This window comes from Phalacrocorax aristotelis, chromosome 6, assembly GCF_949628215.1.
Source record: "Phalacrocorax aristotelis chromosome 6, bGulAri2.1, whole genome shotgun sequence".
Lineage (NCBI taxonomy): Eukaryota > Metazoa > Chordata > Aves > Suliformes > Phalacrocoracidae > Phalacrocorax > Phalacrocorax aristotelis.
Window position 1 is genome coordinate 10,421,524 of NC_134281.1, and position 26,194 is coordinate 10,447,717.

General features: G+C 41.5%; 1 protein-coding gene across 28 annotated transcripts in view; it reads left to right on the forward strand.

Annotated features, from left to right (window-relative positions):
- The window catches only part of FHIT (fragile histidine triad diadenosine triphosphatase), a 628,816-nt gene that overhangs the window by 525,204 nt on the left and 77,418 nt on the right, over positions 1-26,194 (forward strand). For all 28 annotated transcript variants that reach the window (XM_075095830.1, XM_075095806.1, XM_075095807.1 and 25 more), the window contains one exon: positions 13,983-14,051. In XM_075095830.1, the coding sequence (XP_074951931.1) occupies positions 13,983-14,051 (69 nt within the window). The remainder of the gene's footprint in view (positions 1-13,982; positions 14,052-26,194) is intronic.

Below are 26,194 nucleotides of genomic sequence, written 5' to 3' on the forward strand. Positions count from 1 at the left end.
CAAAGGTGACAGACTGATCTGGGGAGCATTCAGCCTCTTTGAGATGACAGAAAGTTTGTGAGGAACTTTGGATCAAGTCCTGTCTTATCTGACCTTATTTGTTTATTCCTAGGCAGTACATATCACTCTCTGAACATCCTTTGTTAGGAGCACAGGCTACATTCCTGGAGCAGCAGCTTCACTCCGTACAACTAGCAATTTTTTTAAAAAAAAATGTGTAACTGGCCTGAAAGTTGGAGTGGCTAACTCTGCTAATTATATGAAACTCTTTAATATGATGCTGGAGGTGTTAAACAATCATACCTGCATTAAATGTGCTGTGCTTACTCAAACATGGCACACAGATTGCAAGTTCTAAAATGTATCAGGCAGACTAATTATTTAAATGCGAGCTATAGGTTACATAAATAAATACCTCTCCCTCAGTAAATGGCAAGGTGTCATGGTGTTAGCCACGTGGCTTGTAGCAGAGTAGAATTTATGTTAACACTTCTGTAGCTTTCTTTCTCTGATTAGTAATTCTTTCTATGTTGGTAGATGAGCTGAATTTATGAAAGTTTTGCCTGCCCTCTAGGTCTCTATTTTGTATTCCTTGTGCATTGCAGCCTGCTTTTGACTCTGGCAGCAATGTTGGATACTAAAACCATGAACAGCTCAGTCTCCCTGCTCGGCTTGTGGAATGAGGCACATCCAAATCAAACTGGGAGCTTCCCCTGGGGCAAGATCTCCACTCTGCCCTAGTCCTCCAGCTACAGAAGCAGCTCATTTGCAATTAGCAGTGTGTATATCATAGAGCAACGACACAGAATTGCAGTTACCAAGAAAACAGAGATCACTGTGGTAATGAATAAGGAATTTGCCACGGTCGGCTCCTTGCATCTTGCCGTTATACGTATGCTGCAGAGAAGATGCATGTATGTTCACACTGGGGCACAAAGTGATAATATGCTGCCTGCAATTTTTTAGTATGGTTTTTGCGTGCAGAGTTATGAAAACTCAGAAAATCCTATATGAGAAAAGCTGCTCTAGCTAGTCAGAGAGAGTTTCATTAAAGTTTCTTGCTGTTATTAGTTTTAAATTCAGTTATGTCTGCTTCAGTTTCATTTCTGGCGCCTGCTCTGGTGGTTTTCTGGCAGCAATGCTGCAGAAGGTAGGGAGTGTTAAGTGACAGGTTGCACATTCCTCCTCAGTCTCCTGGAAGTGGATTTTTTTTCCTCCAGTCGTGCTAATTTACATGCAGCTTTCAAAATGAAACTTGAGCAGGCATCGTCCCTCTCCCTCCCCATCTGCCCAATTCCTGCTCCTCCTTTTCTGCTGCACCAGCCTAGTCACCTGATTTCACAAAAGTGAAAATCAAGTGAGTGTTTTACTTACCCCTCACTTAAGGGGAATCTCTGGGCCTGATCATGCAGCCTTCAATGGCTGCTGTGGCAAACAGCAGGGAAGGTGCTCAGCACTTTATGGGATGTGCTCAGCCATTTGCAGACTCGCAGCCCGAGCACTGCCGTACTCTCCTGCAGGACTGCATCTCAGGGTGGCTCTACCCCATCCGTTTCGTGGTCAATTTAGGAGGAGGAACCTTGTTTCATGGCAGTCATTCAGCAACAATGTCTGCATTAGGCCCAGTGGAAGCAATTGGATCAACCCAGTTAGTGCAAGGGGATTAAAAGAAGCCAGATGCTGTCTTAATGGACAAGCATAAGGCAAAGTTGCAAACTTGGCCTTTTGGGGAAATTGAAAGCAGTTTAGTTCAGGTTCAGCTTAGAGGGTTGAGAAAGAAATTGTCTATTAGTCTCAAACCAGGCTGACAGTGCACCCACACCGAGCTCGCAGATGCTCCACACCCGCCAGGCAGAGCCGAGCATTAACCTGCTTCCCCTCGCAGACTTGCTCAGGCTTGCGGAGCTGCACAAGCAGCAACCCAGAGGTCACTGAGCCGCTTCCCTTGAGACCAGCTCTCAGACTGGTGCAAACAGGGCACGTCTGTACAATGTGAGGTCTGTTCGGTCCGAACCAGACTCTGCAGGGCTGCTGTTTGCTCCTCATCACTCCAGCTCTGGGCTGGAAGGCGAGTAGGGCAGGATTCAGTCACCTTAGCAACCCCTCAGCCAGCACTTCTGGAGAACACATTGCACCAGGTTTAGGCCAACCAAATCCTTTCCCCAGCCCCCAGAGGAAGGGGAAAGAAGGAGGCAGGTTGTGAGCGAGAGTTATAAGCTGCTTTCAGCTCTGATCCCGGGACAGCATGTCGAGGCTGACGATGAGACTGTGCTGTAACCCTTCACAGGTAACCTTTGTGTTCAGTGAAAACTGAAGTTGCTTTGCTGGTCTTTTCCTGGTCCACAGAAAGGGAACAGACACTAATAGCAACTTCAGCTCCTTCTGTTTTCATTTTATTTGGTGAATCATGAAAGCTCCTTTAAGGCCCAGTTTCAAGCCATGCATAAAGTTACACTGTTTAAAATTATTTAAATTCCTTCACTACTAAATATTTCCTGGAAGCACTTCTTTCTTTCATCTTCTGAGCACTTTTTATATTGCCAAGGTGTTTAGCTGCAAACATGGAAGGCCATGCAAATAAGACCACGCCAGCTGCACAGATTTTGCATACTTTAATTAAGTTGTAGGGCTTCAAATGAATTTGGCTCCAGTTTCCGATGCTTCCATGCCCTGTATTCTGTTCCAGTGTGGATGTTAAATCGTGCAGAAATGGAGCGTGACCCAGCTTTCATGTCAGTTGATCTGGCAGTAGCTGTTTTTGTGTAACTAATTTAAAAAGATTGATTGTTGGTTAATTACATTAATGAAGTGAACCAACATGGGCACAGACCAGAGCGCAGCAGTCTCCTAAACAGTCATTATGAATAGACATCTATCTTCTCACCTGCTTGTACAGCCTCCTGTTGGGTGGCAGAGTGTGTGGAATTGTAATTCTGAAGGTTAAACGACTTAGGGACGTAATCACAAACTGTTCACCTCTGCTATCCTTCTGCCCATATGGCCCTGGTAGTCACAGTCAAAGTCCATTTGGACAAACTGTCTGTTGAAGGGTCTCCAGGACAGCAATTCTGGTGGTTTCAGCTGGGTTCCTGGCAAATGCCAGTGTGCATTACAAATCCACCAAAGTTCCCTGGTTGAAAGGATTGTGTGGATTTAAACAATTCTGAAAGAACTCCTTTCCTAATTAGGGTAATTCATGCTTATCAAGGTGAAAGTGTACAGAGAAGAACAGTTCACTCTTCTCTCTAGGCAGCTTATAAATATGAAGAAAGATTGAATCAATAATACATTTCTGTAATTAAATTGGTAAGTTAAAATGAGAGAGTTTTTGTTTTAGCAAACAGTCAATGGAAGAGGCGTTTCTATGTGTTTATCAGTTGGCCTTGTAGCCATTCACTACACTTAGGTGGGAGATGGGCAAATATTGCATGCCATGCAAGCACTTACAAAAGAAGTACCTTAAGAGGTTAAAAAAAAGCTTGACACAGGGACATCAGTACCTTTTCTAACCTGATTTCAAAACATTACACAGTAAATAAAGGCAATGGAGTGCATTTTATTTTATTTTGAAGTTTGCTGACATATTATTTTATATCCCTTGCCATTAATAATGGCACATCTGTTTGCCAGATTTCCACAAGTCATGAAGGACTTACCCTGAAGTTAATAAGAGAGTTGTCACTGGCTTGAGCAGAAAAGTAGGTAGCACAGAGCAGCTTATTGTGAAAGATGGCAAGAAAAATCCTAGTTGCTTGGGAAATCAAGAACAAAAGTACTTTTGCGCTGGCAGCCTGGGAGAAATTATTAGCTTGTATAGGTTGTTGTCAAAATCTTCAAAGGTGACTTGTGTTGGTGCTGATACTGTGGTATTCTGCAAGGCCTGATCCAATATCTGCTGAGGCCGAGAAGTCCTTACAGGGATTTCAGTCACCTTTGGGTGATGTTGTAGGTGACCTATGAAGTTTGATTTTTGAGGAGGCGGTTTACTTCCACAAAACCATTTTGTATCCCAAATTCAACAGTGTGTGCAGGAAGTAAGTAAAAGGAAAACAGGACCAGCAGTCGGATAGTCCATGCCAAAAATATGCTTTCTTGATTCTCAGCTCCCTCACTGGATATGCCATTGAAATGATTGGAGGTGACAAGGGAGGAGGCTTACTCCTGTGGGTTGTTTAGAGACTGGTCCTTCTTCCCCGTCCCCCCAGAGACTTCGGTGGACTGTTGAGGGATGAACAGCTGAGCAGCTGTGTATGGGATTTCAGACATTGGTTCACAACAGCTTAAAAATACTTTAAATGTGAGGTGAAGAAGTTGTGGAATGACACATATGCAAATGGTGTTAAATTATGGTTTTATCCAAGATCTGTTTCAAGCTAATTGAAAGACAGAGGCCACTGCTGCAGGAGGAAAGTATGAAAAGAAAACTATACTGAAACATAAAAGTGTTTCTGATCAAGTAAAATTCTGTTTCTGTTGAATGTTTTATTTTGTTCCAGTCACATAAATTACCATCTTTGAAATACTAAAACTCCCACAATCAGCTTTTTATAACAGAAAATAATTTACATTTAAAAGGTTTAACTGAAGCAGCTAAACCTTAGAGATGAATGTGCACATTCGGCAATAAAACAGGAAAACAGCCCATGTTTTGGAACCCATAGCTGCTATATATAATTTTAATATTCTAAATAACTAAATACAGTCTATGAGTGCAATAGGTATGCACAGAGATATTTGCTGGTTCTTGGGAAAAGTATCCCTAAAGGTCTAAAACGCCTCAGTACTGACACAGAGCCTCAGAAATCTCCCTTAGCACTGATAGATACGGCGATGGAAAGCACCATAGCTTGAATATATTTCATCCTCTGCGGAAAGTTATGAAGCTCAGTCATGTTACCATCATCAGAAACATTTCTTTCACCTTGCAGTAGCAGCTCTCTTCCTGCAGTAGCACCTCTCTTCCATCTTTAATGAAAGAGGAGGCAGGGACAGTGTTTTGATTCTGTGGGAACCCTGTCATCATCTTAGAAGAAGTTGCAACAGTTGTCTAAGAAGGCAATAATCACAAAAATTAGAGATAATGATTTCCCCCTCAGAATAAGAGTAACTGGTATGTAAGGCTTGTCTTCCCCCTGCCACATCCATTCCTGATTTATCTTCTCTCATTCTCCTCCAAATTCCCTACCCCCTGCATTAAAGGGGGAATGGGCAATTGCTGCTGTAATGCTCTTATTCCCTGCTAGTGGAAAGAAGATGTATTTCAGTTTTATGCTGTCCTCAGATGTACTCAGGCACATGGAATAAGTATCTTACAGGTGTTTGTATCATTGCAGATACTCCAGAGAATTGAAAATCCTCTGTATTCCAACAATAATCTTTCCCTCGACCTCAGTGTACTTTATATCTCTGCTGGGGTGCCTAGTCCTACTGTTACTGGAGTCAGTGAGAAAACGGGTGGAAGTTTTGGCAAAACGGGCATGAGACCGTGGATATTAATTGTGGGGCTGTAGGGCTGACGTGGGAGAAGCTGTACACAGCTTTGTACCTAACAGCACTCTGCCTCCTTTGAGGGAGCTGGACCTTTCTTGACATCTACAGGATTTGCCTGGGGTTGGGGTTGATCCTTGTTAATATCAGAAAGTAAATTAGCATTAGATTGCCCTTCACATCAGACCTTTTAGGGGTCTCCCATCTTTTTCATTTAGACCGGGTCTCTGAGGGAAAAACCCAGTAATGACGCACTGGTGTGATAATTAGTAAGCACGTTCTACATAATTACAATGTTATCATCTCAGGGGGGAAATGAAAGCTTGTGCTGTCCCTTTAACGGGACAATTTGATAATCCTCTTAGCATTTTCTCTTTTGGCTGATAATATTTCACAGAATTTTACTTTGTAAAATATTCCTAAAGGGAGGCTTAGGCAATAATGCACAGATTATGGAAATGACTCTCATTAAGTATAGGGAGAGACTTCTGCAAAGCCATGAACTGCTTCGAAACATGTAACCCCCATTAGGAGCTTCATTTAAATGTTTATTCACAGAGCAGTAAATGTTTATTATAGAACATTTTATTGAAACATAAATTAAAGAACCCTAATTATACATATCACAAGTGTTAAAACAATATGCATTTATCAAGACTTAACTAAAGATCAGAGGTGAGGGGAAATGCAATTGCGCTTCCATTCGCATCTCAGCAACACCAAATTTGCACAAAAACACCTGGGCAAAGTGACCCTGAGGGAAGGCAAAGGCACAGGACCTCAAGGCAGGTGCTTTCCAGCTGTCCCTAAGCCTGCACCACCTTCTGGAGCAGCTTCGGAGGTACCTTCATGGGTTTATACATCAGCCTTACCATTCGTAAAAAGGAAGTCATACTTTATGTAGGGGCTGCCAGCGTTTAGGGTTGTTTTTGCAGTTCTTTGGTGTTCAGGAGGTAGAAGATGCTGTACAGGTCTCACAGTGTTCTGATCACAGTGTTGCTGACATATGATCCAGGAAACACAACAAAGCAGTTTCACGATCAGGGCTCTTGGTTGGACCAAGCTGGTGTTCTTCCTTTTGATTCACACAGTGTAATGGTGCAGGTCTGCCCGTCTTGTCCACTGTGGGTACTGGGGAAGTGATAGGCAATGAATAACGGCAGGTGAGAGGAGCTGGTGATGGTCCTTGGCCTGACCTTCCTACCACCATGTGTTGACCCTCATTCCTAGAGTTGTGGACCAGGTTAGAGGTCAGGAAATATCAGCTCAGAAGCACCATCCCACCCTTATTTCCATTTAGTTTATTCATTTGCTGCCTTTCAGAGGATCTCATAGGAGATTTCTAAATTGCATTTGGATCACCACTTCCAATGAACAGGCTAATTACCCTCGCTATTGTGCCAGTTTTCTTGGGTTTGGGGCTGGAGGGCAAGAGTTGGCAGTTCTTTTGCAAGTGTTAAAGTTGCCTTCGGCTGTGGAAGTTATAACTGCAGCTCTCAAGTGAGTTTAAAATCTTTCTATGCCTGTTTTCATTAGGTCTAAGTCTCTTTTCTAGCTCATCCACAGCTCATTTCTTTAAGACGATATAGCAGTTGACAGATACATTATTTATTGAGGATGCTGAATCTGCACATTCCTCAATCTACGTGCTTGAAGATGTACTCTGCAGCAAGTCCCCCACTTGGTTTGGTTTCCGATATATTTGCAGATTTTCTCCGTTTTGTTGCTTTACCAAGTACATGTTCTCTGTCCTAAGCAAGTATCTTGATACTCTTCTAGAGGCAAATCCTTGGCATAAACGTTGGTAGGGATCAATTCAAAGCTTTCTTTTTTCCCTCCTTAAGGTATGTGTCCAGTACAGTGCCATGCAGAGGTACACAAGTGGCTCCTGAAAGGGTCCTCATGCTGCAGCTTAGTAGAGTCTGTTCGGCCTGTGTGGCTTCCTCTCCCAAGACTTGTTTCAGTTTCTTGTTTTCTCTCTTTGCACCCTTTCTGCATGATGATTGATTCGCAAAACTTCCACCACCTTCTCCATTCTATTGGTAGCTGCCACCCTTCCTTTTCTCTGGTGGCTCTTCTAGACCATTGCCACCTGTGTCTTTGCTGTTTCCTCTGCTGTCACCCTGGGCTTTCTGAGACAGACCTGGGATTCCCTGTCCTTCCCTTCCAAACAGTCCCTCTGTCCCTCTGCACATACTGCTCTTGAGTCTGGCAGTCTGTACTGCTCCTTTTTGTATGTATCACATCCTTAAGTTTCTCACAATGGTAGAAAAGCAAGCTTCAGTTTTGTATTTTAATAAACTAGAGCCAAAGTAAAGATGTTGCAAGAGTTTGTTAGTCTGTGCAGCCTTCCTGGGTTTGGAGTGTCCCTTACCACCAGAATGCCAGAGCTGTCATCTGGGGAGGAGGTGCCGAGCATCTGCAACTATACAGCCTCATGCATGAGGTTTTAGTGAAGCTGGAAAGGAAAATGCTTATTCCTAGAAATGGGGCATTTTTGTTGGAAAGGAATTGTTTCAAGCAGTTTCCTGTCATGTTTTAATATTTTATAAAAATTAGGTCTTTTAAAGTGGTCTTACTTTGTGTAATTTATAACTCCTGGAAATGTAAAAAAGAAAAAAAAAAAACAAACCACCCATACATTAATGTTGGCAATAATTTTGAATGCTGTGAAAACTGAGTATTTTAATTGACAAAAACTCTTTGTAATGTTGGATAGGACTTTTCTTATTTTTTAATTTCCTTCTCCATCCCTACCCAATTCAGGACTAGGAAAATGTCAAGAACTCATACTCACTGAGCAGAAATTGCTTTCCCATGAAGATGTCTTTGCCAGCGCCTGCAAGTCAAGGGCCCTAGAAATTGACTTGCAATGCCTAGAAAGAGCAATTGTACCAAGCCTGCTAGTGCCTGGGTAATGCGATGTATTTTCGGGGACAGCAGAGGGAGTGCTTTCTGTTAATGAGCTATGGATATACAAGCAGGGCTTTCCACGGAATAATTTTGTAACAGGGATAATTGAGCAGTTAATCAAGAATAGCAAACAAGGGCTCCATGGAAGCCCAGTTTACAGAGAGGACAAAATTGCCCTATTTTTCATGTGGCTATCTCAGTATTATGGTTGATTTTCTTTATCACCTGCTAACAGTCTTGGAGAATGGTTATTAGTTTGGAATTTCTACAGTTAATCTGGTAGTTCAGAAGAAGCATTATCACAGCCTCCCATAAGAAGCCCATGTCCCTGTAATGGACAGGGGACTCCGCAGCAAACAAGGCGTTATCTGCGAACCACCATCCTTTTTCCCAGCAAACTGGCTGATGGGGGTCTCCTGGCCAGCAAGCCTTGCTGCCTGCAGCAGCTAATGCCCTTTCTGCCCTTCTGCCTGCTTGAAGATGACAGTGGCAGGGGCATTGGGGTTTACTCTTTGTGGCCCTGATGTCCCTCCATGTCCCACATCTCAGCTTTTCCTGGTCTTGCTGCACCATGAGATTGTGGAAGCCCACAGATGCAAAGCTTTGTCTCTGTGGAAAGAATGAAAAGTAAGAAGGGAAAGGATTAAGCTGCTGAAAGGCATCCAGTTTTGCTGTGTGGAGGCACAGCTCAGCCACATACTGCTTTTGCAGGTTGTGGGGGGAACAGCCCTTCCTCTGCCAACTTTTTGGCAGCCCCCCTGTCCTCAGGGTTGCGTGACCCATTGCCAGTTTTTAGGTATTCATCCTATAGCAACATTTATTGCTAATAGACCCTGGGTGTGTGCTGAGGAGCTCTTGTACAGGCTTTTACCTCCCTTTCTGTTGGAGGCTGAGCTTTGTTGCTCTGTTAACCAGCACAGCAGCTGAGCGAACACAACATAATGTTCATGAATTATTGCAGGCAATGTCCATGTCCTCCCCAGTGGTGTGTGGCAGGGTCATCTGCTCTTCGCTATTCTGGTCTACCCAGGAAATCTCTTTCAGTGTCTATTTTTGCCTAGTATTTTTGCTTTACATCCAGTGCAGCGGTGACACATTGGTTATTTGAACATAATTCAGTATATAAAAACAGCAGTAACTAGGAACATTGCTTTCTGCGTGGCCTTGAGTGCTGAAGCAAAACTCACCTGACCTGAATGGGTGTTTTTCCAACAGAACAGGCTTCAGGTTTTTGGCTGAGACTTTTGTGAGTATTTTGCAGCCCTAGTTCACTGGAAATCGACTTTAGATGTATAATCTCACAAATGTCTGTGCTGCTGCCAGATTTCAGCAGTGGTGGGATAAGCACACTCTGGAGTGCCCATCAGCACCTCCATGCTCCCACAGTCATGCTGGGAACACTGTGAGGCTCAAGTGGAGGGTCCCTTCACTGTGGTGGGAGGTCAGAGATGGAACACGCTGGCTCTGACTCACTATTTCCTCATGACACTACAGATCTGTTCCTTACAGTATATTTTCAAATTCTCTTGCCATTCATGGTTTAAAGGGCTTGAAAAAGCTTCTCTTAAGAGTGATTTTGCATCACCTAATAACTCTTACCATTAGGAGTTTCTCAAATTGACATTTCATTTATAATGTGGTAGCTGCTGTGAAAACAGAGGAAGCTACAGTCCCAGCCCTACAAAACTGTCAGTCTAATAATTTTAATTATGAAGGTGCTATAAAATTCAGCTCCCACAGCTTCCTTCCAGCTGCTGCTGCCCCAGACACCCCTGGCAGGAAACCTTGTCCCCAGTATCAGAAGCCACTGGAGCTCAGGCATCTTTGACCCACATGGTGTACCTCATCTCGGGACATATTGCTGTGTCCCCATGTCGTCATACTCAGTGTGCCTGTCTCCTGTGATCGCACACAGCTTTCTCTGTCAGTGTCAGACAAGAAGAGGAAATGGTAGATAACACTCTAAACAATGCAAGTATGTGTCTGCATTTTTTTCTACCCCGATGCAGGTGATATTGATTGATCCATTAATGTAAATGTCTTTGCTGTTGTATGTTGCTTTTCTTGTTTATTAATCAAAATAATGCAAAATGAGGGGAAAGTAATTTTTTAGGAAAAAAATGAAATACAATCAACAGTGATTGAGTACAGCCTGCTGGAATGTAATGGGGCTGTCTGCCACCCACTAGACATGAGGATACCCACAATAACTGGGGAAAAAGTTGAAAAGCTTTATTTTGACATTTTGTATACACAATGTTTAGATTTTTTGTGTCCAAGCAGTGTTTCAAGGGAAGATTTGCCCAAATCTGTTTGTTTGGTTAAAAAAAAATGCAGCCAAATGTTTTGTTTGTATCTACTGACACATTTCAGTCAACTGCAAATGTCTTTTTTGGACATGCAGGTTTTTGTTTTGCCTGGAGAACAAAATGGAAGGAAGCAACTTTAATTTGCAGGCACCTTAAAGTTATTTCTGCTGCCTCCAGCTGGGGAGACCTCCCTGTAGCCAGCAGCAGATGCAAAACACTGAGACATATACATAATATCTGGGATGCGAATACTCCCTCTGAACCAATTCACAGGTTGGAAATCAGGCTGGTTCTCAAGTGCCTTGGTGGATAGAGGCTTTAGCAATAACAAATAGCACTAAGGAGCAAAAATTATCAATTAAAGAACTCCTAATGAATCAAATATCAGCCTCCTGAGTTGGGAAGGCCAGAAGCTGAAAGGCAGATTAAAGAAGGTCTGAAATCCCCTTGTTCAGTGTTTTTCACTACGTGGTAGCCACGGCTCTGTGCTGCTTGCATTTCCCTGTGTTTTCTTGGTAAAGCTGACGAGAAGGAAACTACTTGAGACACTATTGCCAATCCTGTTCGCTTCTATTACAAAGCAGTAGGGAGAATCCAGATATTTATTTATGTTGCATGCACAGAATATATTAAAAAAATGGGATGTCTGGAAAAAATTGCCCTCTTTTAAATTGCTTGTAGTTACCTCAAACCTTGGAAATACTCATTTGTTTTCTGATACAGTTGGCAGATTTTGCTATGCAGCCTAGTATTGTGTAAGAACATAATGCATGTAGTAAAGGTGACTAACCCCTGAGAGTGTCTCCACTGATGCCAAGTGGCCCATATGCTGTCATAAACACTTTTTCTTCTTTTTTTCACGCTAATCGCAAGAGCCCATTTTGGGTAGATGATCACATTAGGCTCATTCATTACCTGCTGTGCTGGTCTGTGCATCTGCAGTGCAGCATCTCTGCACTGAGCGTAGGACTACATCCCGGCGTGCTTTCTGATATTCCAAATTGTCTGTTTTGGGTATACAGATCTTCTCCTCTGTGCATCCTGGAACATCCTGCCAGAGAAATAAAAATTACTCTTAAAGGTGGCTGGATTTTGGGGGGATATGATTGTTGATAGCTGATATTAGTATGTATGTATATCATCAAGAGAAATTCCTGAAGATTGATATTCGTAGCAAAACTATCACCCCTTGTAGCAGAAGAGAAAAAACTGACTGGCAGATTATCCTCTATTTTTATGAATAAATTTAAAATCTAACAAGAACCACAGGTGTGACACACTAGTGAAATTTTACAGTGCCACTGCAACTTTAATCTTCACTTTTATTTTTCTTGAAAGTCTGTCTTTGTCCAAAAGCAAAATTTCAGGCCTAGGGCTACTGAAGACCATCTTTAAACTTGCCTTGTGATTTTGAGCAATACATCATGAGAGCAGTGATGTTCAGATGATACATTGCACTAATACATCACAAAAGCACTATTGCTCTCATGATATATTAGTATAATACACTATCAGAACACTATCACTGATGTATTACTCAAAAACACAGTTTTTAACCCTCAAGAATCATCCTCATCTCTAGGCTGAATACACTGAAAGCTGTGGATAATGATAAAAATAAGCAATTGCATATTCGGTTTCTCAAGGGTAAACTGGGAAAAAAAAAGAGTGGTATTCAGACTATTTCATTAACTGGAACATCCTTGTGATTTCATTTTATTCGCTAAGCAAATGTTTTTATGGATTGAAGCTAACACAATATAGATGTGTGGATTTTCTTATAAATAGCCTAAGAAAATATTTTTTTATTTTGAATTTCATTCTAGACTTGAGCTATGTTTTAAGAATATTTCAGTGAGGTGCATGAATTTCACGTGATTTCTACCTCATCAGGTTGAGTCAGGTGCAAGCGATCTCAATTCTGTGTAAGGCATTTGGTGCTGTTTCTGATGTACTCATTTTTTTTTTTTTTAAAGGATTTAGGCGCCATCTAAAAAGATCTGGAGATGCATAAATGTGATCTGTCACTCAGACCATTTTCTGCCTCTACTCCATGAGGTGTTGGTTTTTTTTCCTGAAGAACTATTCTTGGTTGTGGTTTGTTGGTTGTTTTTTTTTCAAAAGAGGGTGAAGGAGAAGGGGGAAAGATAAAAGAATGCTTTGCAATGTTGTAGCTGAACTTACTGCAGGAAAGCAGAGAGATGAGCATTTGCTTGATTTCCTAGTAGAGTATGAGTCTTGAGAATCTTGAATTACCCTTCCCATATGGTATGAAGAGACTGTCATAATCTCTTAACAGAAACAAAATAATAATAATAATAATAACAATATATCAAGTTGGCAAGTCATATATTTGCTCTCTTGTCCACATTTTTGTTCCTTTTCTCCATATCTCATCAGTATTTCTGACAAAAGTGCATTGCCCCTCACCTCCCTCCCATACCAGGTAGCCCAAAGCTGCCTGTGCAGCTTATAGTCCTTAGCTCTGCAACCCCGTGAGCAATGGCCCTGCAGTCAGGAGAGTGATGCTCATGCTTCAGGCTCTGCAAAACTGGACTTATAATTCTTGTACCTCGTAGGTTTGGGCCATTTATTGTGCTGGAGCTCGTGTCCCTGCAGGCGTGTGCCCCTAGCACCCTCGCACCACTGGGGCCTTCAGTCTGTTATATTTGGGCTACAGCCCCCTGGGGGGAAAAGCAAAACATTAAAGTCTTTTTAACCTTGTTAAAGACATTGCATTACCCATGCTGAACAGCCTAGTGTGTGTCCGTTAATGACAGCCTTTCTACCTACATGGTCTCCATTATGTACCATCAGTTCCTCTACCCCTCAACCTGTGCAGCGCAGCACCCAGCCTGGGGCTGCTCACGCGAGCCCTCTGCCCATGCCTGCTACAGCCATGTCCCATCAACGGCACCTTCTTATTCTTGTCGGTTTTGAAGTCACAACCTGCAGCTCCAAGCTACATTGTCATTTCAAAGCTGTGGCTAAATACGTCTCTGACTGACAACTATGAATAATTCCACACAGCCCCTAAACTTCCAGGCATTTCACTCTGAAGCTCATATAATACAGCAGAGCTGCTCTCTCATGTTTTTCATCTTGAGTTGAGAGTTGAGATACAGTTATGGAACAGGTTAATGTATTTTCCTCTGAAAATAATGTTGTGGGAGCCCGTGCATGGTTACTTGTATGTGTGGAGAATAATGCTGTCAAGCCAGAAAAGAAAGTCATGAGCTTGATAATCACCATTATTTTGTTTCACGTTTTCAGCATGTTCATGTCCATGTTCTTCCAAGGAGGGCCGGAGACTTCAGCAGGAATGATGATGTCTATGAGGAGGTAAGGGCTGCACTCCATTTCTGGTTCAGAGTCGGGTTTGCTGTTAGCAAATCACCTTAATGATACAGGCCCTGCCTTGAGTGGAGGTAGTTATCGGGATCTCTGCATCTTTATTGGTTGCAAAGAGTCTGATAGCACCAAACCCTACACTGGGATTTCCTTGTGAGCTCTAGGTCAAGCTGTGATTGCACAACGTCCCAAGGTAGGATGTCTGTGGTAATTCAGTCTGTCACCACAAACAGAGCGAGACTACATCTCTACCAATAGTTGTATTCTCTTGTTTTGGGGAAAAAGAGTGACCACACAGTTAGCCTGGCATTCAGGGAGCATGTCCTACCCCATCTGCCAGCCTGGGGTGCCAAACCTCCCGCTTCCAACAAGGGAAAACACAGGTGGCTCGTTGCAACTCAATCACAAATTGCCTTTTGGCCTGCTTTTTGTAGGGCTCTGCTCACGCTCTGGACAAATCACACTGTGGCCCCAAAGATAAAAATTAAAGTGCAACTAAGGATGTAGATGTAATATATGTATGTGTGCAGATTGTATGGCAGAGCTGGGGACATAAGCTATTCCAGTGTGACTGAATAACTGGCTTTTGTTTAAATGAACAATTGTACTAGCATTAACAAAAAGTTTCCCCCAGCTTGACAGCTGTCACAATGAGTTAATGAAAAAAATCTCACTATTGTTAGATTTACGGCTGGTTCCTAGTGGGTTTGGTAGGATCCTCTCTCTCAAATACGACATCTCCTTCTCTTTCTGAAAGTAATTAATAGAAACTTGTTCAGCGCTACTGCAATACCATCTGCTTGAAGGAGAATTCATGACATTTTCTGCTTTTGTATTTTTTTCCTTTGTGATATATACATGATGACAACTCCCCACTAGCAAAAAAAAGGTAGTGTATTTTAAAGTTTTCTAATGACTTAGCTATGTATAATCAGTGAAAAAGTTTATTATTGACCAGTTACATGAAGCATAGAGACTGAGAACCCCACTAATAAGGGTAAAACCTTATAGTGAGACTGCTGGGCAAGGAGATCAAACGAAAATATGTGATGGCCATCTTATGTGCTGCTGTAGTTAAGGCAGTTCAGTAAGGCAACTTGAAATTTAACATCTTTTCCTTTTCAAATGTGTTAAGTGGTTTTAGGTGCTGTACCAGCCCACAAACTCTGTTTCCATTTTTGTCTTATTTACAATTCCATTTTCTTCTTTTTTAACACATTTATTTCTCCCTTGTTATATGTAAATACAAACAGACAAAACTCTGTTAATGAACTAGACTATACATTTAGAGTGGTTAAATGCAAAAGGGTGACAAATTGGTGAAAAATATTTTTATCTTGTCATTTTCAGTAACAGCAATTTTAGGTGTTGCTTTTAGCAGATATAGGAAGGAAAAATATTTAGACACAGATGTGATAATGTATCTTTTAGCAGAAGAATGTATAGCCTCAGAGTCTAACCAGCTATTCTTGAATACCACAGACCTAACTTATGCTTTTGTACAGACTGTAGCTGATAAAGATTTAATTTTTATTTTAGGATGCCAGGGAAAAAACCCACATTTGATGCTGTAAAAAGTTTGATGCAAAGTTCTATCACTGGTTGGATTGGAGGATGGAGGGGCTTAAGCAGTATGCTATCATAAGTGCATAAATCTATTTTGAAAAACACAAAATGGACTAATTATTGAAGATACAGCTAACTTTGGAAATAATTTAGAGCTTATGTCAGTAACGCAAAAATCTTTTGATATAATGCCTCTCCTTTGTACCAACAAGACATATCCCTTTGTCAAGGAGTTCTTTTAAAAGAATTAGGAAAATACATATATCATGGTGGGGCAACAGGCTGAAAATCTATGAGGGAGAGAGTACCATTAGGTGAGATGTAGGTGCTGGAGAGAGCTATAAATCCATTGTCCATGAAATTTGTACTTAGGACAATGCAAAACCTCTTTATAAATGATGCCTCATTTCCATACATTTGAGTGATAGATAGAGTTGCAGTTTAGGCAGTGAAGACCAGCTTCCAAAATCATCTCAAAAGCCTTTTCCTTGTCGTATGTGACATGGGGGATAATCAGCCTCCTTTAAACAATTTGTGTAATTGTAAAGAACACCCAGGCTAAATTTTGTGTATTGTGGTGCCTGGTTTAACTGCCGCAGCTAAAGGCTTTACAGCTATTGGGTGTAATTTTCACAGATTCTGGGTCTCAGCTCTGGTTCAACGCATCTATCACAAACCCCTATCTATCTGTAAATGCCTTTGAGCTCTCTAAGCTCTGCAGTTGTCATCTGTATATGCTAAGCAGATTGCTGACAAATCCCATTGCTCTGTCAATGTTTGACAGTGAAGGGAATGCCCAGATGTTGAGACATTGGTCCTCAGGAAACTTCTAGAGTTGAGACAGCTAGAAAGTACTTGCGGTCTCTTACCATGTGCTTTATTCCTCCCATTTGGTTTGGGAGTGACCACCCACCTGATTGAAAAGACAAGAAAAAGCATATCAGGTTGGTCCCTGCTTAGTCTGTTTACTGGGCTCTGGTGTCTCCAGGCTTTTGGCTATGAAGCTGTAACATAGCCTCCTCTAAAGCAACTTTTAAGTGTAGAGTCTACTTAAAGGTGGGTGAGGTATATCTTTAGCATTTGGTTTTTAACAAGGTTGCTGATGGGCACTAATGTATGCTGGTTTCTGGATATATATTTAGAACTTCAATACCGGAACATTAATCGTGGAAGGGATAAAAGAGGGACCGACACCTATTCCACAGCACCTTCTCTAAGGCACTTCTTGGTGGAATATGTCACTTAGTATTTTATGTTTCTGTACCTCAGTGCATATGAAAGAAGTCACTGCATGATTTTCTAAGACACAGAGAGAACGATTAATAATAAAGAAATCTGCATTGAATGTTTTAGATGTATTTCCTTTGCATCTTTGTGGGGCTATTTCTTGGGAGGCTATTTCCCAAGGGGTGTTAGCTATCCACCCTCTGGGCTCACCACAGTGAAAAGCTGAAGGTATGATTTTTCAGTTCTGACATTTTCTTGCAGTTATTTGAAGCCTAACCCTGCAAGTGTGCACATGTCAGAGTTAAACTGGTCTTAAAGGCTTTTTTTAAAGGATCAGGCCCTTCATGTTTTACTGTTGCTGGATTACTTTTCTCATCTACATCTTGAGTAGTTCTTACTCATTGATTTACATTTTTTTTTCTTGGACAGTGAAACTGTAGCAGCTAAATATCAGGAAAACTTTTAATCAGAATACCTCTTTATTCCTCTGTGTTTTCTCGTAATTTTGAAATAGATTAATATTTTTACATTTATTAATCAAGGAACTTACACGAGGAACCAAGGAGTTGCCTGCTTTGAAGTAGATGAGTTTTTGCTATTGTAAGGGCATGTTCACAGTCACTGATAAGAATTTGGTATTAATGAACATCTTTACTGTAGAATGGCACCCTGTGTTGTTGCACTCAGCACAAGTGCTGCAGAGTTGTTGGAGGTCATCGTGTCCAAGGCGTTCAAGAACATTATCCTGAAATGTCTCAGCAGTTTCATACACTCAGGCATCTGTGGGCAGTCCTCATTCAGTGTTCGTTCAAAAAGTCCATAGCACAGCCTGTCCCTGGTCTCCACTGAGTGGTTAGCCATTACTGCAATATAAATAACATTCATCATCCTTTAGCTTGGCAGGTAATAGCCGTACTGGGCCAGAAGGTGTGGGGCTTTCTCAGAAAGGAAGACTGAATCAAAAGTCTGCAATACTGCTGTTATGAGTACTGACCTCAATAAGTTAATTTTGAGGCTGACAGACTCGGATGGGTGAGGGCAGCCTGGCCTCTCAGCAAAACCCTGAGCACCCCTGGCATGTGGTGATGTATTTTGCGGTGCAGAACCCTGTTCATCCCCAAACTCTGTGTTTCACTTGGTGGTTGCAGCCTGCTGTAATGGATGCGGTTGCAGCAGTGATGCACATGCAGGGCTGTGCATGCAGGGTAAAGAGTGCCCATCCCCTTGCCAGCTTTGCTTTCATGCCCACCTCATTTCCTCGCCTGTCTTCAGTTCCCAACCTAGGCAAGAGAGCACTGAAAATACTGTAAAAGGGGAAAGTGTGAATGAGAGAGGTTAGCCCAAACCCCTGTGTCTCCATCCCACAGCTGCCTGTCAGACCTGCATCACAGACCGCTTGTAATGAGCCTGGGTAAAACTTCCTAAGGTGAATTCTTCAGTAGCTTAGAGATTTTGTAAAACACAGAAACTAGCAAAAGAACTCAGTTCATGCTGTCCTCCTTCCCCTCTAGCATTCAGGCACACAGAGAGAGAGTCACTTAGGGAAAGATTTTGACTTAAGTGATCTCATTCGGCACATTATGTTAAATCATTTCAGCAAGAATACCTATTAGTAATCATTTCCAGTTCCAGGGAGGATGAAGGAGGCATTTTGGCATGTGACTCAAGAACCCGCTGGGCTGCTTCTTCAGGCTGGCAAAACAGGGGAACTGTGGTGAATTCAGAAGTTTAGTCAAACAAGCCTGAAGTTTAATTCTCCATGAGCGGCTTTGACTGTGACGTGCCTTTGCTCTGACTTGCAGACAGTGTCTCGTGTGCTGCTGGGCACAGAGCTGGTGAAGGGCTTGAAACCTGCACAGCTGCACTGAACTGTTTGGGCTGCTTCCTACTTAAAGATAAGGTGTATAATGAAGAGATAAATAAGCCCTAATCCAGGTCCTGCTAGACAAAATGGAAAGATGCCCAACAGCTTCTGTGAGCATTGGATTGAAATATTCATGAAAATTAATGGCATGCAGAGCTAATAGGCTGTTCCTTGGCCTCAGAATTATACCACACCTTCTGGGAACATATTGTAGCCTGCTGGTACATCAGTCTGCTGCATCTGAACTCCCTTGGGGCCAGGCTTTGCTTTCTTTGCACCCTGCATGGGTAAACCCATGGAAAAGGAGGGAAGCAGCACAGACTATAAATTGTTGTATTTTTTAAAAAAAAAACAGGTCTGTTTTCCCCAGGTACAAGTCTATTTCCCTGTCCTCTGATGTGGCAGCAAATAAATTCTTCCCCGTAGGCTGTGGATTTTATCCTGGTCTTGCCAATGTTGCTCTTTCTGACTGAGAGCATCCGAGGAGGTTCTGCTAGCCAAGGAACATAAGCCTTTCCCAGTTGCTTCATGAGTCTTGTGATTTTATAGCGACTCCAGCAGGGCAAGTCAGATTAACTGTGCATGAATATTTCCAACTGAGAGTATTGCAGCAGAAGCTAGAACTGTGCACATAATTATGTTTTGGAGTTGTTAGCTGAACGGACAAAAAGACATTTTGAGTTGACATTAAACATTTTTTTTTTCATCAAACGAATCTCCTTTTTGAGTTAAAGAGCATGATTTGTTTTCTGGACCATAATATTTTATCTGATTATGATTTGAAACCCCCCTGGAGACTGCCCTGCAAGCTTCTTGCATGTGCTCAACCTACATATGGTAAAACTGACAAATTTGTCAGTAGGGCCCAGCAGGAATACTGGGAGACAACCTGTAATCACATATATCTCCCTAGAAGGAAACCCCACTATTTGTGGTATTTTCTGCCCTTTCCAACCCTGTGAGGCATTTCTTAATTTAATACCTGCAATCTCTGAGACCTTCCTGTATACTGCGTATATTGCTGCACTTATTTTAAGATAGCAGGATACCATAATCAGATCTGATTAAGAGCCATTTCGTTCACCGATATCTTCCATTGGATCTAGAGAAGTGGAATCAGCTCAACGATAGAACAAATTAGAAGTGGTTGGAAGGGTTCCCATTAAGGCAGCCATCCCTCATGATCACACACATGCCCTTTACACCTAGACTTTGTCTGGAAGGTAATGTACATCTGGCATTTTACATATCATCGTGTAGTCTCATTGACCTCTAGCCCGGCTGTCTATCTGCATTCCATCACTGCTCTTGCTGCTTCTTACCCTTTTCTACCTCAAGGTTTTCTACAGTCATTTTCCTCATAGGTAAAAAATATCATCTCCCAGAAATCACTTACATTTAGTCTATCATATAGCAGAGACAAATTATTGTGACCATTACAGAAGAACTCTTGGCCCCTTCTGTAGGATGTTTACCATGTTTAGCTCATGGTGTATTTGCTCTTTTGTGTCCTCGATGGTAGTTCGTTGGCAATTGACTTAGTGACGCAGAGCCTCCAACCAAAGACAAGTTGCTGATAAGGGGATTAAAATTAACATGGTTTCTCAGGACTTCTTATTCTGTCAGTGCTTGGACTTGCTTAGATGCTCAGGTGCTTCTTGTGTATTCCCAGTCCTGAAGGTAAAACTTATCCTTTGGTGCACAGTGTAAGCTGAATTCACGCTGGTGGGGAGAGCATGCCCCATTAGTATCCTAGATACTCAGCTTTTTGGAACTGATGAGATGGAAAGTAAACAAAACTATCAGGGAGCTGGCATTTTCCAAAGAGAGATTTTTCTTCTCTGAACTGAAATGTTGCCATAAACTTAAAATGAAATACTCCCTTGCATTCTGTATAAGGTTCAGGATATGGGAGAAGCTAGTTAGTAACCCCCAGACCAAACCGCACGGAAACCCAATGCACTGCACAACAGATTACTTCAACAGTTTGTTCTGCCAATAGCAAGATTTTCAAGAGTCCCTTCTCAATACATAGATCTGGTTCTGATATGACCAGTAGCTCACAGTGATCCAACCTTCTCACCCATACACAGCTATGTAAAGTTGCTATGGTTTTAGCTTGTGATCCCACAAGGAAAGAGATGTACCTTGTAATTTAGGGCAGTTCCTTTACCTGCTCTCTTGCAAATGTGGATCACAGTACTTTGAGCTTTGTCCAGTGGAGGTTCAAATACCAGGTACCTGGGAAGTGATCAGCTCATAGAAGCCACCATCTGAACTGGTTGTTGCTGGCAGTTTCATTGGCTCAGCCAGCACTGAATCAGCAGCTTCAGTGGTTCGGATGCGATGCTATCTGTCACTTTCTAAATATGACTTCTGTAAATGAAGGTGGAGGTATATTAATGGAGCCAAGTGTTCTTTCTGGTTGGGAAGTAAATAAAAATCTGATGGGATGGGTTTACCAATAACTGCAAGGTCAAGTTAATTTATTTTTTGAGTCAAAAGAGTGAAAAAATATATAGATATGAGAAATAAGCTTTCCAGATATGTGCTTGTGTTCTGGTTTTGTTCATTTTTTGGAGGGGGAAAAGAAAAACCACGATGCTTTCTTTTGCCTTTATATATTTGCCCACTGTGGTTTTTGTTTGTTCGTTTGTTTGTTTGTTTTATTCTGGGGAAATAAAAGTGTGGAAGGAAGCTGGACCAAAAGAGAGTTAGAAAAAAACTGCCACTAATCCTAAAATAGAAAATAGAGAACTGAATGTGGTTTTCAGAAAACAAGATGACATGGTGACAGTTTAAGTTGAAACAAAAATCACCAAACCTCTTATTTAGGCACTTTTAAATATGAAATTTTTTATGAAAACAAAAGTGAAAATTATAAAGTCTGGATAAAAATACATCCTTTTTAATAAACAAGTACTTCTACATTTGCATATATATTTATGGGCATACACTTTATGGATATACATTTATAGGCCTACACATATGAACAGAGTGGAGGGCTCAGATGCACGTGGAGTATATTTTTTGGCCCCCTCTAAGATGAGGAAGAATGCTGTATTTTGACATTTTCTATTGTAGCATGCTATAGCTGTGTGCTTGGGTTTTATTCATAGTCTTAGTGTTTGTAGGAACTTGTGGACCTTCTGTTTTCCACAGAAATGAATGGGATTTGAGCATCTACATCTCTGAACAAGATCTGATTATGTCATGCCTTTGGTCAGTATTTCTGCTACAACAATCATCAGTGAAACAGTTAACAACACTGAAATATAAATTGTCCTCCTTGAGGCTCCAGAGTTAACACCTTTCTAATACCAGCTTGCTGTGGTTTCACAGTTAACACCTCACCTCTTTCTGTAGAACACAACACTTTACATTACAGCTTGTGGTCTTGCAAAAAAGCTACAGAGTTTATCATAGGCAAGTCTCAGCTTTATGCATTTAAAACAGTAGCTAAAAAATTCATTGCCAAAGATAGATCAGGCCCCGTTCTTTACCATCATTGCCTTGCCATATGTTAAGAAGGACTTAATGTGTATAAATGGCAAAGGTACAAAATTATTTCAGGCTAGATACTGCAGGAATATGGCTTCCCTTTCTAGATGTGTTTGCTCAAAATTATTTTCTGCTCTTTTGGGGCCTGATGATGCAAGTCTACAGGCCAGTTGCTGGGATGGCAAGGACTCAGGTCTCCCAGTGAGCAGACCTGGCAAGGGATTAAGCCCATGCAATATCAGGAAGAAGGCTAATGGTAAAATGACTGCAGAATGAGAGTGGGTATTGCTTTTGTTGCAATGTTTTTGCCATGAAGGTAGTCCAAAGAGACCACAGACCTGTTCCCATACTGGGAAAGAAAATGTTTATTTCAGTTTCAGAAAGGAGATTTTAACAAATCATTGCGATGGAGTGAAAATTTCATTTGACAAAGTGTCAGGATAATTATACACAATTTGGTTTTGTTTAAATATGTTAAGCACCATTGTTTCTTTTCCATGTTAAGGATTGACTTGAGTGCTAGGTTGCAGCAGTTTTCCTTAATTGCTTTAATCCTTGGCCTTAAGAAAATGAATACTTTAAATTTACACTTGTTAAGTACACTGCTAATGAAGAAAAGGCTTTAGCGATCTTTGGCAGACAAAACTATATGTAAAAAAAGAGAAAGCAAAGAGGAAAAAGAGAGAGGGAGAAGCTAATCGCCAAACCATTCTGTTAATGCTTATTTTAATCATCCTGCCTGCCCTTCCTGGCAGACAGAGCCATTAGGCTGCAGAGGCAGGAGGCGAGCTATCACCGTCAAATGGCGCTGATGTTGAGAATTGGGCCCAGGAGTGCAATTTGACTTGTCAGTTTATATAGACATAAAGCTTCATTGTTGTGCACAGACACAACTGGCTTTTTAAAAGTCTATTTCCCTCCTGATGATGTGAGAATCTGCTCCCCTCTCTCCTACTGTTCTCCAGCCCTCAAATTTATTAGATAGCATTTATAACCCTGCACCGGGTTTACGTGGCACTGCGGGGGCAGGTGGGCCTCCGCCGTGCCACGAGCAGACCACAGCGACCACACTTCCCAGCTTTGAGCCAGAAGGTACCTGTCAGGGTGGGGGAAATGAACCGCTTTAACTCCCACACTGGGTGAGGTCTTGTTGCAGGGATCTTTAAAATGCCCATATTACTGGAAAGTCTTCAGAATTGTTAATCCTCTATGGAATTATGTGTGTTTTAAAACACACAGGATGCTTAGAAGAAGAGAGGAGCTAACAGTGTTTCCCTTTGGGGGCAATAATGAAAAGACTCCAAAATTTAATTAATTACAGGAAGCGTATGATCTGTTTTTAAAAACAGCTCGTGTTGCTATTTTCCATATATAGGAAACTTTTATCTTTCTGACAACTAACTTGTGTGCTAACAACTTCTTTTGGCTGAAAATGTCTCCCCATGTTGCAGGAAGCCACTGAAAGTGTTTCAAGTAGCGCAGTGCAGCATTTTACCCAAATTTCAGCTTTTGCATTCTGCAAAATGGAAAAAAGTGTTTATTGGTGCCCACATTGAGCAGTGGCCTTTACTGCTTCAAGAAAAAGCAAGCTTCAAAATCCCACTTGACTGAGTTGAAACCTAATTATAGCTGTCCAAGTGCAGGTATTCCAATAACCAGGGAAAGCAGGGAAATAAGGCAGCCTTTGTCCCACATTGCCTGGGCAGCTGCAGCATTGTGTATGGAGCTGGCAAAGAATCCCTTCCTGCATTTAATTACAAAAACGGATCATGAGTTTGTAGTAAACATATAAGCAAATCCAACTAAACATTTGTATCTCCCTTTTGCCTATGTAAATTACTTCTGTAGACTGGCAATTTGCTTCTAGGGGCTGTAATCTCTGTGGAAGTGGGAAGGTATTGCAATAAATAGAGTTTTTAATGGAAGGCCTATTTTTAGATATTTTTTCTTGAACGATCACTTTTTTTCTTCCTCTTTGTAAAGAAAAAAGTCTATTCTCATTCATTACATTAGTGTCTTTGAAGTGGCAAATGCACACAACTTCCAGATCACGTACAGCCTGGGAGTTATGCAGGATTTTCTTCAGCTGAAGCATGATTGTGAGCAGTAATTGAGATTAGCTCCCCAGGAGAAGGGACTCTGCTCTCCTCCTGATTTTTTTCTCAGTAAAATACTTGCACTTAATGCATTTATGAGTAGACTCTAAGTGCTAAAATACTTTCTTCCCATATCCTTGCCATTTCTGTGGCAGTCTTACTGAAGAAATAACAATACATAAAGCTGCATAAACACTTAAGGTCTTAGGTGTCTGCTTCCTCTGGCACTTTCAAATTTTCAATTTGAAGATAATTTCATTTCACACCTTCACATCTGAAGTGCCTGTTTTTGGAGACCTCAGAGTACTTTTTTTTACATATGTTAATTAAGTTTCCTACCAGCTCTGTGAGTGCATTAAGTAAAAATACTTGCAGGGGCGATGCAGAGAGGTGAAGGGACATTGGGAAGTTATGGAGTGAGTCAACTTAAAGCTGCTGAGTGCAGATACATTCATGAGTCTCTGAACAAGCGAAAGGAGGGAGGTGGATTGATGACCCATCTACAGCTACATGGAGTAATCCTACACGTGAAGTTCATGCTTCCTTTTAGGAGACTGTGGCCCTAAGGCAGCTGATAGAGAGACTAGGATGTGCTTTGAGCAACGTTGAAAACTTGGGTGGCTTCAAAGAAATTTGCTTCAGCTTTGTCCTGGAGAATAGTACTGCTGGCATTTACAAAGTCAGGCTGTCACCCAGGAGTATACTGGCTTAATTCAACTAAGGCCTGTGAGCTATAGCAATTGCTACTCTCTGAAGGTGGGCACCTCAGGTATTTTAAGAAGAGATGACATGTTCCCCCACTTGTAGATAAGAGTGGTTTTACTAGAGCTGGAGATCTCCCTTCACTTGTGTGGTGTCATAAATGGGTTCTCAGGTGGAGTTTTCTAAGAAAGATAAGCAAAACAGCCAGGATCTTGCTTGCCATTGACTTTCAACAAGTCAGATGTCTAAACGCCTTAAAGACTTTTGAAAAGCCAGCACTTTATCCTTCTGTATTAGGTTGTGGTGAGCGGTATTGACACTCAGCAGGATGTTATCGGCATGTGATTTTCTCCTCTCATCTTGCACAAGGGCATGAGGCAGAATTGCCCTTTGTACTGTGTGATCAGAGGAGCTTTGGATTGATGTAGCAGCACTTCATGTTTCTGGGTTGCTCTCGTGAACATGTGCAGAAGGAAAATAACAGTAGAACAAGGACAGTTCCCAGGTTAGATAATGTGTTCTGTTGATTAGCATACTTTACTTTTAAGTGCAGTAAACATAATGAAGCTGAGAACAATCTGGTGTTTTTCCACCACTTTTAGCAACATCTTGTCATTTTAAGCTGCTGATATTTCTTCTCTGGTACTACCTGGTGATCCTTTTTACGCATTTATTACTGTTGCTTCTTCTCAAGAAATAAATTTGCTGAGAGTAAAGAAAGTTGCTCATTAGGGCAATGTAATTAAAGGAAAAGTAGACATCATGCCAAGTTCCGTTTTCTCTACAAAGTGCCACCTTGGAGATTGCCTGAAACTCAATTACTTGTTGCTATGCTTATTAGGGAGAACAATGTGCTGAAATGATCCCTACTCCTAAAAACCTTGTTTTCTACATGTGAATCATGTTAGTATTTTTTTCTTTAGTGCCTTAATCACTCTGTATAAAATGGGTCTATTTCTAGAGGGAGAATGGGGAAGGTGGGCCGCATGGTGGGTGTTCTCCGAATTGCCACTCTCCATGGAGAGTTTCTTGTTTCCTGCTGGTCCACAGTAATTTTTGTTTGTTATTTTTTCTTTTAATTACATGGAACAGCATTTATTAGCAAATTACATCTTGATAACCAGTTTTCCTCTGGTGAAATGAAAACGTTCATCCTCTTCTTTACTCCTTTCCTCTGG